We start from the raw sequence: 16,410 nt of genomic DNA on the forward strand, positions 1-16,410 counted from the left end.
CAGAGGTGATGAGATGAGCTAGTCTCCTTGCACACTTGCCAGCTAAAGAGCTAACTGGAGGCACTTTATTATTTTACTTAAAGTAGATATACTATCTTTCTTATTCTGCTAGAGTTGGGCTTCATGGTAATACCATAATGGCATATTTACAGTACATGGACAGTTGATTGAAGCATTGGAAATGTCTGTTTTTTATAGTTGGACATACGATTTTTTTTCAGGTGAGAGAGTAAAGTCAAAATGACATGATTATCTGACTGGATTGCCCACAGCAATCCAATATTCAATTATAATTATGTTATGAATTGATATGGATCAATTTATGCCTCTTATTAGATTATAAATACTCTGGTTGTTATGTTTGCCTTTTGGTTGACAGCAAAAGGGAGAGAGGAGGGTAGGGAGGGAGAGAAGGAGAGAGAGCAGGATGGTGTCGGCACACCAGAGAGAGAGAGAGCAAGAACCAGATGAGAAAGTGGACAGGTAGTCAAGACCACATAAGTAAGTAGCCTTGAGAACCGATGGTTCTGGAGCCTAATGGCCCATACCCAGTGCGCACCAGAAAAGAAGAAAACCCAAGAAAGCCACTGGCTTATTTCAATTGGGGTCCTTGATTCTCAATTCATCGTTACATGTAAGACAGACAAAAAAACTAGTACTATCTACAAGATAATACAGACAAATAACTATTACTATCTACAAGATAAAAATACATCCATCATGGGAAGAACAATACAACAAAACATAAGGTATGTACAGCGGGTAGGACAGGTGGGGACATACACCACAGGTGGGGGCGGGGGACAAAACACAAAGTATGTACAGTGTGTTCTCGTGATGAGTGCGAAGAACACAATTACACGAGCCAAACGGAGGAGGAAGAGGACGGAGACAAAGATCAAAAGAACATATGAAGGTTTTGTTCCTGGTAAGTTAACTACTGAACTGAAAACATTTAAAGTTTGAGGATGAAATACTGCTATGGTCACAACCATGATTGTGTAATACTGCTATGGTCACAACCAAGATTGTGTGTGTGTGTGTGTCTTTTGAAGGGAATGACCCTGAAGGGGAACATGAACGGCCTCACACATCCACAGCTGAAGCGACATGTGGATGCTGCCATTGACATCAGCATGGATGCTATCAAAGCGAGGTATGGGCAACAAACACTAAAGGAGCTCTGTGCTCTCTTTTGTTTTTAAAAGCATCACACCAAGGTAAATCACAAATCGATTGTGTTGACATCGCAATAAATCTTCTTTTTTAGGTTTGGTAGTTTGGTGTCAGATGAGGGCGTCAAGTCTACGCTGGACTCTTTCAAAGTCTTCAACCCTGATGCCTGGCCAAAAGACCAAGCCAGCCTACTCACTTATGGAAATGAGAGCGTTGCAGATCTGACAAGGCATTTCCATGAGCCTCTGACAGGGTAAGAATGCATTTTAAGACATTGCATTGACAGACGTGAGACACTAGTTGCATATGTGCTAACCCAATTGCTCTCTTCTATCCTTCAGAGCGGGGTGTGATATTCCTGCCCTGCAACAGGAATGGGAAGGGCTGAAAGTACTCGTAAGCGAGAACTTCAGCGACAAAAGCTATGCTGAGCTGTGGGAGGTTCTCCTCACAAAGGACCCCTATAAGAAAGACTACCAAGTAAGGCAAAGTAGATCCAGATAGCCCTACACTTAAACACATTCATGTTTATTGTAATTTTGCCATTTAGCAGACGCTTTTATCCAAAGCGACTTACAATTCCGAATTACAGGGACATTCCCCCTGGAGTAACTGAGGGCTAAGTGCCTTACCCAAGGGCACACTTGTAGTGGTGTGGCTTCAGGCGGGATTTGAACTCACAACCTTCCGATCACAAGTCCAACTCACTATCCACTAGACCACCACTACCCCATTTAGAGCAAACTACACGTTCAAAGTGTTCCTGTGAATGATACTTGCATCAGAACTTTTCACCTGGGGTTGTTTCCTAGGCCTTCCACGCCCCCTCTTCTCTGCCCCCTCTTTCTCCTTAGGTGAGACGGTACCCTTGTCACTCATGTTGCCTTGTAAAACCTATTCAAATGCAAAGACGTTTGATTGGATTAATGGATAGATTCTACTACAGCCACAAATCATATGCAACATACTAATGGCTGCATTATTTCACAGGATTGACGTGCATCTCTACACACATTAGGACGAGTAGTGTCCTCTTCAGTGCATAAACAAAACATGATTAATGATATAGGCTATTAGAGCATTACTTAATCCCTGCGTTATTGCATCACCACGTGTGTCTCATCGGCGCATTATTAATAGTCTGGTGATGAAGGAAACTAGGAAGGATTTATAGTCCATCAACCGGCTTGCATTATCGTGACATTAGAATTATAAGGTTCTATCTCCATTATTGTATGTATGTTGTTTTTGAATAGTGAGAGGTGAGGGTTAAAAATTAATTAAAAATGAAAATTGTTCTCCCCTTAGAACATACTGGAACTGGTCCAAATTATGTTGGTGCTCCCAATCTCGGCTGCCCAATGTGAGAGGGGGTTTTCAGCCCAGAACCGCATTAAAAGTGCAACCAGAAGTAGGCTGGCCGTTTCTACCACAGAAGACCTAATGCGAATCAGTTTGGAGGGGCCTCCGCTTGAGCAGTTTGAAAGATGTCCAGCGGTTGAAAGATGGCTTGATAGCTCTAAGCGGGCCAGGCGACCAGATTATCAAGACTGCTGGACCACAGACATTCTTTGCATTTAATTGCTCAGAATTTATGAATTTTATATGAAAGCCTGGGCTTAATTATTTATTTATTCATGAATCATTTATTAATAAATGAATATTCTTACTTCCCCTTTACATTGTGTGAGTCTCCATTTTTATTACGGCCAAGAGCCGGTTATGATAATTCTGATATGTTATGATTATGATAATTTGTTGTCGTCATACGAAAATTGCGCAATTTTCATTGTGCTACTGAAATTCTTGGTGTGCTACTAATTTTTTTGACATGGTAGCACAGTGCTACCTGGGGAAAAGGTAAGCGTCAAACCCTGACCGTACTGTATTGTAGTATATTGCATGTGTAACGTTGGTCAAACAGGAGGCAAACTTCTTTCAACCACTTTTATTTATCTCTATAGCCCTGTCCGGACAGCATATCAATTACCTGAGGACCTCTGTAATATATGTTTTACCTGGGGCAATTCGGTAATTTTTATCCCGTCCGGACCGACCATGTCAGTGATTTACTCCGGGGACCCCAGTAATTATTCCGGCTGGAATTACCTACTGTTTTTCAGCAAACCCTGAGGTCCTCTGATAATTATATTACCGTCCGGATTGACATGTCAGTATTTGGTACGCATTGCATGATTTTGCGCGATATTAATACTAACATTAACAGTTTTGACCGGGGTGTGAGATCTAAGGTATTAGGTGAGCTCTGTGCAACCAATGGATGTGGATGACATTATTGACTCCCTTGAATCTCCACTATCGGATAACCAAACCACCTAAAAGGTTAATCGACGACGACGATGTAAGTGACGATGGACTGATTTCTTCTTCTGAACCAGTTCTAGCGAATTTACCCAACATTAGCTTGTAAACTGTGCAGTTTGTATGGTCTGGATCTAGCACTCTACAAATCACGGTGGCTGACAACACACTCCCGCCACTAGGGGCATCCGATCACAACATGGTCTGGATGGAACCAACATACACCCCTATCATAAAAAGGCTGCCTATCACCACCAGGACTGTCCAGCAATGGTCAGAAGACGTGGAGGAGGAGCTGAGGGCGTGTTTTGAAACAACCGACTGGGGGATGTTCCAGAGAGTCCACGGGGAGGACATAGATGGTCTGCTAGACTGTGTCACAGACTATATCAAGTTCTGCGAGGAGAGCATCGTCCCCATTAAAAAGGTACGGTGCTTTCCTAACAACAAGCCGTGGATAAATGGGAACATCAAGAACCTTCTGAAAAGGAAGAGGAGGCTGTTTAAGGCAGGGGACACTGAGGGAGCCAGGGCCACTCAGAAGGAGGTGAAGAAGGAGCTGAGAGCAGCCAAAGAGGAATACAGGAGGAAATTGGAGGGCGGGCTAGAGGCCCACAGCTCCAAGGAGGTGTGGAAGGGCTTCAAGAAGATCACGGGCCACAAGCAGCCACATACTGTGGTGGAGGGGACCCGAGAGCAGGCGGATGACCTGAACTGCTTCTTTAACAGGTTTGACCAACCATCCCCCTGTCACCCCCCACAGCCCCCGACCCTCTCCTCCCCTCTCCAATGTACCGCACCCCTGGCAACAGTAGCCCCCACTCCCCCTGACCCCCTCACACCCCAGCAGCAACTGCCTCCCCTTACCAACACCAGGAGCCAGGGAGCATGCTTCACACCTGGAGACACCGGTACTCACAGCTTTATAACATCTGAGCAGGTGAGAAGGCAGCTTTCCAGGGTGAATGTGAACAAGTCCAGAGGTCCAGACAACATCAACCCCAGGGTTCTGAAGGTGTGTGCTGGAGAGCTGGCGGACACATTCCAACATCTCTTCAGTCTATCTCTAAGACTGAGGAGGGTGCCACAGCTCTGGAAGACCTCTTGCATCGTCCCAGTGCCAAAGAAGGGACGGCCCAGCACCCCAAACGACTACAGACCTGTCGCCCTGACACCACAGGTCATGAAGATCCTGGAGAGGCTAGTGCTGCAACACCTTAAGCCCCAGGTGAAGGACTTCCTGGACCCCCGGCAGTTTGCATACCAGGAGAGCATGGGGGTGGAGGATGCCATCATTTACATGCTGCACAGGGCCTACACACACCTGGAGAGGCCACAGAGCATGGTGAGGACCATGTTCTTCGACTTCTCCAGTGCATTTAACACTATCAAGCCATCACTGCTGGCTGACAAACTAGCAGTGATGTGTGTGGAGGACTCCCTGACGGCTTGGATCCACAACTACCTCACAGACAGGCGTCAGTATGTGAGACTGCAGGGCTGTCAGTCTGAGGTGGTGGTGTGCAACACCGGTGCCCCCCAGGGAACTGTTCTGTCACCCTTTCTCTTCACCCTCTATACCTCCGACTTCCAGTTTAGCTCCGACCAGTGCCACCTGCAGAAGTTTTCGGATGACTCCTCTATCGTCGGTTACATCACAGACGACAGGGATGAGGAGTACAGGGCCCTGGTGGAGAGCTTTGTGCAGTGGTGCGACACCAACTACCTTTTGCTTAACACCAGCAAAACAAAGGAGTTGGTGGTGGATTTTAGGAGGAAGAGAAGGACCCCAGCCCCCATCACCATCAAGGGGGTGGAAGTCGAGAGGGTGGACTCCTACAGGTACCTGGGAGTACAAATTAATAACAAACTGGACTGGACTGACAACACCGAGGCTCTTCCCAGGAAAGGGCAGAGCAGACTGTTTTTCCTGAGAAGGCTGAGGTCTTTCGGTGTCTGCAACAAGCTGCTGCAAATGTTTTATCAGTCAGTGGTTGCCAGCGTTCTGTTCTTCGCCGTGGCCTGCTGGGGTGGAAACATCTGTGCCAGGGATGCTGCGAAGCTAAACAAACTGGTGAAGAAGGCCAGCTCTGTGGTGGGGACCGGGCTGGACAGCCTAGAGGTGGTGGCAGAACAGAGGATGGGGAAAAAACTGGTGGCCATGCTGGCCAACCCCTCCCACCCGATGTACTGCGAGCTGGCGGGGATGAGGAGCAAGTTCAGCCACAGATTTGTTCTCCCCCGTCAAAGTACAAAAAGATTTGGACAGTCCTTTGTTCCAGCTGCACTCTGACTCTACAACCAGGCCCTGCAGGGTGGGGGAGACCTGGAGCTGGAACTTTTGGAACTTTTTACTTATTGAGCCTGCACTGCTTTATGTATTTTATTGAATGTTTTCTGTTTTCTGTATTGAATGTTTTCTGCCCTAACTGAGCTGTTTGACAACAAAATTTCCCCATTGGGGACAATAAAGGTTTTCAATCAATCAATCAATCAATCGATGAAGTTAGGGGTGGGAATCGCAAGGTAACTCACGTATTGATAACCGATTTCTTCTTCTGAACCAGTTCTAGCGAATTTACCCAACATTAGCTTGTAAACTGTGCAGTTTGTATGGTCTGGATCTAGCACTCTACAAATCACGGTGGCTGACAACACACAGGGATGAAGTTAGGGGTGGGAATCGCAAGGTAACTCACGTATTGATAACCGTACAATATTTTGCCCCCCGTACCCCCCCCCCCCCCCCCCCAATTCATCAACGATACATCACAATATCTGTTAACTGGTATTTCATAACGTGGTTCCAGTGTTGCAGCATTCAGGATATCTGTGTTAACTGGTATTTCATAACGTGGTTCCAGTGTTGCAGCATTTAGATGTCGTATCTGTTTTTCCCCACTTTGCGCCATTTCAGCCATTCATCTTCTTAATTTTGATAACATCACAACATTCTGATAGAACATCGACATGCTAGAAACACATAACTACACATAATTAGATGATCACACAGCCCCAAACGCGAACACATCCCAAAACGAACGTATTTACAAAAGTCTCCCTTACCAGTAGCCTATGGCAATGGAATGGAATGGAATGGACTTTATTTGTCATTGCTACAGTACAGGTACCAAACAACGAAATTTAGGAGGGGTGTTAGGAAAGGGAAAAAAAACACATTTAGAAAAAGAATAAAATCACAAGAAGGTAAGGAGCTGGTTTACATAAATAAAGGCTATGTACACAATCCACTGTACTATACTGCACAGATAGTCAACTAGGGTTGTCATATTGCACAAAAGTATTTTTTCACGTTATTTAAAGTGTCACAGTTTGCAGGCTTGAAATGTACATGTTTGTGCCTCAGCACTAGCTGCCATACAATCCGTCCGGACTGTCCTGGGCCCAGAACTTAGGCCTTTGCTGTGTTCAGGGCCTTGACGGCCCTGTGGTAGAAGCAGTTCTTCAGTCTGTTTGTCTTAGCGGCCGGGGTCCTGTACCTCCTTTTCGAGGGCAGCCTGATAAAGTGTACGTGCCCAGGGTGGGTCGGGTCCCTGGAGATCTTGGAGGCCTTCCTGAGACAGCGTGTGTTGTACAGCTCTTCCAGAGAGGGGAGGGGGGCGCCGGTGATCTTCTGTGCTGTTCTCACGACTCTCTGTAGCGCGTTTCTCTCCGCTGTTGTGCAGCTGTAGAACCAGTTGCAGATGCCGTAGGTGAGGATGCTCTCCACTGCGCCGCGGTAGAAGGCCACCAGTATCTCCTGCTTGTTGTGTTCTTTCCTGAGGCATCTCAGGGTGTATAGCCGCTGTTGTGCCCTCTTGATGGTGCCTTTTGTGTTGTCCTTCCAGGCCAGGTCATCCCGCATGTGATGTCCCAGGAATCGGAGGGTTGAGACTCTCTCCACGCTCTCTCCGTCGATGAGCAGGGGCTGGATCTCTGACTTTTTCCTCCTGAAGTCTACGATGAATTCCTGGGTCTTTGACTTGTTTAGCAGCAGGTTGTTAACCTTGCACAGCTTGCTCAGTTGCTCTACCTCATCCCTGTACGCCGCCTCGTCCCCCCCCGAGATACATCCCACCACGGTGGTGTCGTCTGCAAACTTTACGATGTAGTTGCTGGGGTGGACGGGGGTGAAGTCGTGGGTGTAGAGGTTGTAGAGGATGGGGCTTAGCACGCAGCCCTGGGGGGACCCAGTGCTGAGGCTGAGGGCTGTGGAGGTGTGGGGGCCCACCCGCACCCTCTGGGGGTGGTCGGTCAGGAAGTCCTTGATCCACGCACATATAGAGTGTGATAGACCCAGGTCTAGTAGTTTGGTCACTAGCCTGTCTGGAAGGATGGTGTTGAAGGCGGAGCTGAAGTCCACGAAGAGCAGTCTCGCGTAGCTGTTTCCCCTCTCCAGGTGGGATAGAGTGGCGTGGAGAGTCGTCGCTATGGCGTCCTCTGTGGACCTGTGGGCTCTGTAGGCGAACTGGTATGGATCCAGGTTGGGCGGGAGGCGTGTGAGTATGTGGGCCCGGACTAGTTTCTCGAAGCACTTCATGATGATTGGTGTGAGTGCCACCGGGCGGTAGTCGTTTAGGCAGCTCACCGTGCTTTTCTTCGGGACTGGGATGATAGTTGAGGTTTTCAGGCAGGGTGGGACGGTGGCCTGGGACAGGGACTGGTTAAAGATGTTGGTGAAAACCCCGGCCAGCTGGTCGGCGCAGTCTCTCAGCACCCGTCCCAGGACGCCATCCGGCCCCGAGGCTTTCCTGGGGTCCACCGCCTTCAGTACGCGTCTCACCTCATGCTCTGTGAGGGTGAGGCTGCTGAGAGCTGGAGAGAGTGGTGTTTGTGTTGCGGTTGCCTCCGTTCGCCCCTCGTCGAACCGGGCGTAGAAGGTGTTCAGCTTTCCCGCCAGCAGGGGGTCGTCCTCTGCGGCTGTGAGCCTGTTGGCTCTGAAGTTTGTCATCTGCTGAACCCCCTGCCACATCCGCCTGGAGTCGTTGCTCAGGAGGCGCAAAGGAGAATAGTAAATACAATCCACAAATTATGAATATTTTGTGATCGGTAAACTGCTGTTTATTATATCGAGTGGGTACTTTAAAACGTAAAGTTTCGTGTTATGAAAAAAAAAGAGTCTGCGAGTGGTTTCGGCTGCGTTCGTAAATTCGCTCTGGAAATCTGATCAGCAGTCATGGAATGCCTCTTGTCCAATCAAATTACTTGTTGTTGCTACACGTGCGTTGTGTTGTGGGTCTGACAAAACATCCGGCGGGAACAGCTTCTTCTTCTGTGATGTTAAATGGCAGCTTGCACCCGAAACGCAAACATGCATGGAGATGTTTTAATTAGGGTTGGGTATCGTTTGGGTTTTATCCGGTACCGGTACCTAACCGATACTTTAAAAACGGTACCGGTACCGAAACGGTACTTAATTCGGTACTTTTGATTTTTTAAAATGACATATAATATATATATATATATATAATAACACGGTCGACAACATTAAACAGCTTTTCACTTTGTTATTGCTGAGGCACAATATATATATTAGTTAAATATACACTCAAATTAAAATAAATGAAAATAAAACTCCTGCTGACTGAGGCACAATATACATATATATATAATATTACAGTGAAATATACACTCTGAAATATACTGAATCTCTCAGACGCCATTCACCTTGGCAAAGAAGGGAACTTTGACCAAAGACAGGGTGGAGGAAATTCACAGGGCTGTTACCAGGTTTGTGGTCAAGGGACTGCATTCCTTTTCCACTGTGGAATCTCCCTGTTTCAGGTAAAGTGACGTGAAAACAATATTTGTTTACTTTATGTTTATAAATCTGTGCCATTAGACAATTATGTCAAAACAAAACAAAAGTCAAAATGACAATAAAAAAAGTCAAGAGAGGTGTCGTATTTTGCCAGAGAAGGCAAATATGCTGATCTTTTTGCAAAAGAATTGCTGAGGTGGGAGTTTTATTTTTATTTGAGTGTATATTTCACTGTACTACGCTCGTGAAGTCGCGCTGGAACTCTGACCAGCACTCGTGGAACGCCTCTCGTCCAATCGAAGCGCTCGGTCCCTTTATGACGTCGGACCCAGTGTGCGCTTCGGCGCTCTCGGAGCGAATGTACGAACGCAGCCGAATTTACGAACACTAGCAAAATAGCTACTACTACTACTAGCTTCCGTGGCTGCGTTGTCAAACCGAGTCTGTCAACACGAAAACGGGGGTAACTATCGGTTAGTCTACGAGCTCCCTTGGCCGAGCCAACCAGCCGCTTTCTGATTTGGGATTTACTACTTGACAAACTGTCAGTTTGAACCGTCAAGCGTCTCGTGACAGAGAGACGCCAGCTGTCCTGTGTCAGTTCGTGAGCTTAGAATTATAAGTGAATAACACTGAGTGGAAATTTAACAGGCGATGTCACGTATGTAACATCGATGTCACGCCCCCCCCGTTGTGAAATGTTAATCCCCCTCCCCACACACAATTAGTGTAACAGATTAGTAACAGAACAAGTTATCTCTGCTGATTGAAACAAACTGTTACAGGACTCAATTTACAACAAGTCAAGCCATTTCTTACAAGAAACGAGAGGAAACAAGATGGACTCCGACATGGATATAACGATTGTGCACATGCGCCAACTAATGTCTAACAATTAAGTGTTCAATTATATTATATTATAGGTGAAAAATACGGGAGATTTTTAAACGGGAGCACCGCGGGAAAGAAAGGTAAAATACGGGAGAATCCCGTGAAAAACGGGAGGGTTGACAGGTATGCAAACATTACAAATAACAATTACAAATAACATGTGGAGCAACATACCTGTATGGAAGACATAGTGTTCCTCTGGTGTCTGTAATTCTTGCAAATCTGCGTATTCAAAATAACATACAATACATTTTTATATAATCTGAGCTAGCAACAAAAATGCGGGAACTGAAATGTGAAACATTGCTAGCCAACATACAGAACTCTGGTATAATACAAAATGTTCACAAACGTACAATCAGTGGATACTACAGTGGATAAACTATACAGAAATCATCACAATACATGTAAAAACAAATAGCACAGTACTACACCAACATTTTCACCGTATATTACAGGATTCTCCACACAAATAATAAAATACGAGGAGCGTTTTACATCGTGGACATACCTTCAGATGGTAGTGGAATACTAGCGCGACCACGGGGTACGGCAACAACAAAAGGACAAAAGAACGCGCAGACCTGCAGTACACCCAAACTCCAAAGGGGGCTTTAACAACAACCAGGGCTGCTCAAGCACAGCGAAACTCACTTTCACTCCATCACTTTATTACTCTCTCAATGTGTACTTTTTAAACTTACTTACGTTACTTATTATTATTATAATTATGATTATAATCATAATTGTTATTATTATAATGTTATTATTATTATTACGTCATTATTAATTTTTGTATCTGAATGCTGCAATGTTGAGGAGCCAAAGCCAAAGATTTTTACTCTTGTGTACTTGTACAGTAAGGTGTAATAAAAGTGATTATTTTGTGTAATAAACCCCTCTCTCTACTGTAGGAGCTGCTGGAGGCCTATGAGGCTGAGGGCAAGACCACTGGCCGCCCCAGACTAATGCTCGCTGCAGCAGTGACTGCTTGGCAAGGAGACATCGATGGTGGCTATGAAATTGCAGAGATAAGCAGGTAAAAATAAATAAAAAATCAAAGTATTCATATTCATATTCTTAATGCAATACATTTTATGACCCAGTAACATAACATGCTTGCGTGACAGTGGACTTGCCGGCCATTTAAATCCCATTCCAAACCTGCCTGCCATTTTAGATACCTGGACTTCATTAGTGTGATGACATATAACTTCCATGGTGCCTGGGAGACTGTCACAGGACACAACAGCCCATTGTACAGAGGGTCCCAAGACACTAGCGACCTCAGCAACACTGTGAGAAAGCAGCTTCTGATTTGGATTAAATTGCACATTCTACATCATGCTGGTGGTCTATATTTCAAAGTCATATCAAATATGAGCGTTGCATGTTTATGCATGTTTTGCATGTTTATGTAAATCGAATTCAAGAGATCTCTCTCTGTCTGTGTGTGTGTGTGTGTGTGTGTGTGTGTGTGTGTGTGTGTGTCTCTCTCTCTCTCTCTCTCTCTCTCTCTCTCTCTCTCTCTCTCTCTCTCTCTCTCTCTCTCTCTCTCTCTCTCTCTCTCTCTCTCTATCTCTGTCTCCATCTTTCTGCCAGGACTATGCCATGAAGTACTGGCGAGACCAGGGCGCCCCTGTGGAGAAGCTGAGGATGGGCTTTGCTACATATGGGCGTGTGTTCCGCCTAGCCTCTGAAGCTACTAGTGGGGTGGGAGCCCCTACCAGCGGTAATGCCTCCGTCGGCAGCTACACCAAGGAGGCTGGCTTCTTGTCCTACTATGAGGTAAAACTTCAGGCAGACTAGGCCCACTCGAGGGTGGCAGAGAGTGTTTTTCTTTAAAAGAAAGCTTAAAACGGGCTTAAAAAAATTGCTCTTATCTTGTGTTTATCTGAACTTGCACTTTTACTCCTATTTCTTATCTCCTACCTCTTGTTTTATTGTATTGTTCTTTATTTACTATTGTTTTTATGTTCAGCACTTGGGGTTGCCTTCAATGCTGACTTGTGCTATATAAATAACGTTGTTTGATTGATTGATTCAGGCTTGTGACATACAGTACTTAATTTCATGACATTTGATCTGAACATGTTGCCCATCTTGTTTCTAGATCTGCACGTTCCTCCAAGGAACCAGTGTCCAGTGGATTGATGATCAGAAGGTTCCCTATGCTACTAAAGCAAAGGAGTGGCTTGGATTTGACAACGAGGAGAGCTATGCAACAAAGGTATTTAGACCTACCAGTATTGCTTAGAAGTAAGGGATATAGAATGCAGTGGTTTCGGATCCTAGCATGTTTGTATAAAGGGATTAATTACTGTGTTTGTATATATATATATATATATATATATATACATATACCTACTACCTACTGTACTTATACTGTACTTCTCATTTCGTAACTGTACATATCCTATTTTGTCTACAGTATCATGCACTTGCACAATATATATCTACAATAACATGTTTTTCACTATATCACTATTTACACTTCTGGTTAGACGCTAAACTGCATTTTGTTGTCTGGTACTTGTACTCTGCAATGACAATACAGTTGAATCTAATCTAATCTACTGTTAGGTGTTGCAACTGTATCAAAGTCATCAGTAGACTCTACTGACACTCCGTCTCCATGTTTTCTCTCATCCTCTCACTCCCTCACTTCCTTTCCTAAGGTCCGTTATTTAAAAGACAACAAGTTTGGAGGAGCTTTCGTCTGGACTCTGGACCTGGACGATTTTGCCGGGCAGTTCTGTGGACTGGGCAACTACCCCCTGACCAGCCATCTTAAATACCTCCTTGATATTGGTAAATAAATCAATAATTCCTTTCATTCTATATTTGACCAAATACACTAACAGCACCGATATCAACGGAAATACTTAGTTTTACATATACAACCATATTTGTTTGGCAATCTGGTTTATCCAGTGTTTGTCCTACTGACGTGCCACTCTCAATAAACTGAATACTTCTCTCCTCCAGACCTGCCTCTTCTGCCTCCTCTGCCCGCTCTCTCTCCTCTGCCACCTCCAGCCGCTCCAGAACCAGGGGCACCGACCCCACCCAGGACGGTGGCTGGTAAGGGTTTCTGTGCTGGCAAGCCTGGTGGGCTGGAAAGGAAATACTTAGTTTTACATATACAACCATATTTTTTGGCAATCTGGTTTCTTATATTTATCCAGAATAAAATGTTTGTGCTACTGAAGTGCCACTCTCAATAAACTGAATACTTCTCTCCTTCAGACCTGCCTCCTGTGCCACCTACAACCGCTCCAGAACGCGAGCCACCGTCTTCACCCGAGGTGGAGCCTGGTAAGGGTTTCTGTGCTGGCAGGCCTGGTGGGCTGGAAAATAAATACTTAGTTATTGTGCTTGCAGTAGCAAGCAACACTTATTGTTATTGTCCATATATATTTATTATTATTATAGCAAAAATTGTACAGGCTACTCCTTTGGCACTAGGTAGACATGAGAGGTGTCATAGCGTGCGGCTTGTTCCCACTCGCGCTGCTATTGTCCGGTGGAAGGTTGCGGAATACGGTTTACCCACAATTCCACTTTTTGTGGAGAAAAAATCTCATAGAAAATGAATGATGGAATGTTCAAAACCCCACAACTCGGTTTGAAAACTCGGACACATTAAAAATCTTGATTATACACAAAAGTCCTAGGGTCCCTGAGGGAGAGGACCCACACACACACACACACACACACAAAACCCCCAACTCTGCCTCTGAAAATCAATAATCAATAATAATAATAATCAATAAGGTGAATGGTGATTGGCTGGCCCTTAACAATGGCTCCTGGGTTCAATGGTATAAAGGTGGGAGTGAGAGCATAGTTGGGGGAAATATTTTTTTCCTGAGTTCTGTGAGTGAGGTCATCTTTGTTCCTGGGTGCTGTTGTCTTCATGTTGTAAGTATGTAAGTATCAGTGTGTTATAATGATCGTTGATCATCATATCTCTCTCTCTCTCTCTCTCTCTCTCTCTCTCTATTAACTATACTAGAATGTAACTTTTCTCTACTAATATAAGTAGTTGCCTTGTACTAGATTTGTACAACTGTACATTATATTAAAGCCTCACTGATTCATTCTAGTTGACCTTACCTTGTCCTAATAAGCACCGACTCAATATTTCTGTGCATACAGTGATAATTAATTTGAGGTCAGATTATCAACATAAGATATGTTTTTATATGAAGGAAACATAGAAATCTCTGCCATATTATAATAGACGGAAACGGATTGTAGAAAGATTCCGCTCTACAGTTTGGTGCACCTCTATGTGATACTGGTTGTAAATTAGCCTACCTTTAATTAATTAATTAATTTGGTGGTATTGGTTATTGGTACAGGCTTAATGAAAGATATATTGACTCTTGCTAGGCGCATATTTAAGGTCAGAGGCCCACATTTGGCGCTGGCTGAAGATAATTCATCATTGATTAGCGTTATAAACCAAGCCTATTTCCGATATAATAAACCGTGTTTTGATAATTTGGAGTAATCTCTCAACCCGTATTAACGAACACAGCCATGGCTAGAGATAAAGAAATGCAAGATGTAGGCCTACCTAGATAATTGGACAATTGGCAATAATTGGACAATGGGAAATGATGCGCTGGTGAAATTGAGCGAAAGAGACGGAGAGCTTTTACATAGGGTTCATCAGTGGATGAAATCCGTGATTATGTGCAAACAGTTGACAGAACCCGGCCAGTGCTCCAATTGCAATTGGATATTTTCTTAACAAAATCCAACGAAAGACTCGCGAGTCTTTGCGAGTAGAGAACAAGTATAGAACAAGTAGGCCTAGAGCAGGGGTCTTCAACCTTTTTCAACCCAAGGACCCCTTGGATGAGAGACAAACAGAACAGGGACCCCCACATGTAATATATATTTTTAAATGTCTCACATTTTAAAGCCTATAATAACTTTTATATTTACTTCATTCACCTTTTATTTCACCATATTAACCTATTTATATACTGGGTTATTAGCCTATATGTGTTTATGATTGATAAAACGTTCATGCATAATTATGATTGGTTATTATTATTATTATTATTGTTTTTGTTGTTGTTGTTGATCTTGATGAGGCTTATATTTTCTATTATTATTATTTTTCAACAATGAAACTTTTAGCTTCAGGAAGCAAGGTATGCCTACCTCCTGGGTGGAGGTTGTCAGGCAGAGCATCATGTCATCCTCAGGCTGCAGTCTGGAACTGTATTTGCTCTTCAGGTAGGTGAGGGAGGAGAATCCTCTTTCACAAAGATAAGTTGTTGCAAAAGGCAAGAGGCTCACCATGGCCTTTGCTGTCAGTTGGGGGAAGTATTTCTGGCAATGGATCCAGAACTGGGTGAGAGGCTGTGACTCGTACACATTCTTGTGTGTACTGTCTGTGGTTAGGTCGATCAGCTGATCTTCCTCAGCGGCTGTCAGGTTAGAGCCGTCGGATGCATTGTCTTTGAATGATAACCGTATCCATGTCTTTTTTTTTCTTCCAGCTGACGTTATGTTAGACTCTAGAATCATGGGCATAATTTATTTTGTAAATTGTTTTTGTCAAAAGTAGCTTATGATTGCCTATTAATGCTTGTACCTTACTCAATATCATTTTTGTTATATTTTTTAATTCTCACTGATTATTTTGGTGAAAGTTGTCAATTATTATGACAGAAATTGGCAGACCCCCTGCAGTACCTCTGCGGACCCCCTAGGGGTCAGGGACGCCCGGTTGAAGACCACTGGCCTAGAGAACAAGCATAAAGCCATCGGGATCAGATTAACACAATGAAACGAGAGGAGATGGAGGCTCACCTTTGTATGCACATGGCAGATGCATTACACGAGTTGAGCGGAAAAAACCCTCTAAAAAAGACTATTCAGGATTTTTTATTTAACCTTTATTTATACAGGTAAAAACACATTGAGCCCCAAGGGCTCATTTTCAAGTGTGACCTGTTCACAGGCATACAACATCCACCACAAACAAATACAATACAACAGCAACTTGTTACGTATGGCGATGACAAACTATGGCGGTGGGCAAAACAGCAAGAGAAAGAAGTATATTGCTCAATTGAAAGGTGATATCCATCTCTTTAACACAAGCCAGTAAGGCAGTGCTACAGAACGAGAGTCTCAGTTCAGATACGGAGAGTGGAATTAGTTCCAAGGCGCACTCTTTTTTTGTGATCAAATGTTTATTCATAGCACAAGCACAAGCACATAACAACAAAACA

General features: G+C 44.3%; 1 protein-coding gene across 1 annotated transcript; it reads left to right on the forward strand.

Moving 5' to 3' along the window:
• Positions 1–1,058: 1,058 nt before the first annotated feature.
• On the forward strand, positions 1,059–15,962 carry LOC308160282 (acidic mammalian chitinase-like; the record flags this gene model as incomplete). The annotated part of the gene is made up of 10 exons (XM_080534200.1): positions 1,059–1,156; positions 1,271–1,429; positions 1,518–1,656; positions 11,065–11,189; positions 11,331–11,448; positions 11,753–11,938; positions 12,264–12,380; positions 12,829–12,961; positions 13,400–13,468; positions 15,886–15,962. 10 exons carry the CDS (start codon positions 1,059–1,061, stop codon positions 15,960–15,962), a joined length of 1,221 nt encoding a protein of 406 aa, XP_080390326.1.
• Positions 15,963–16,410: the final 448 nt, after the last annotated feature.

This window comes from Nansenia antarctica (assembly GCF_963989245.1).
Source record: "Nansenia antarctica genome assembly, chromosome: 6".
Classification (NCBI taxonomy): domain Eukaryota; kingdom Metazoa; phylum Chordata; class Actinopteri; order Argentiniformes; family Microstomatidae; genus Nansenia; species Nansenia antarctica.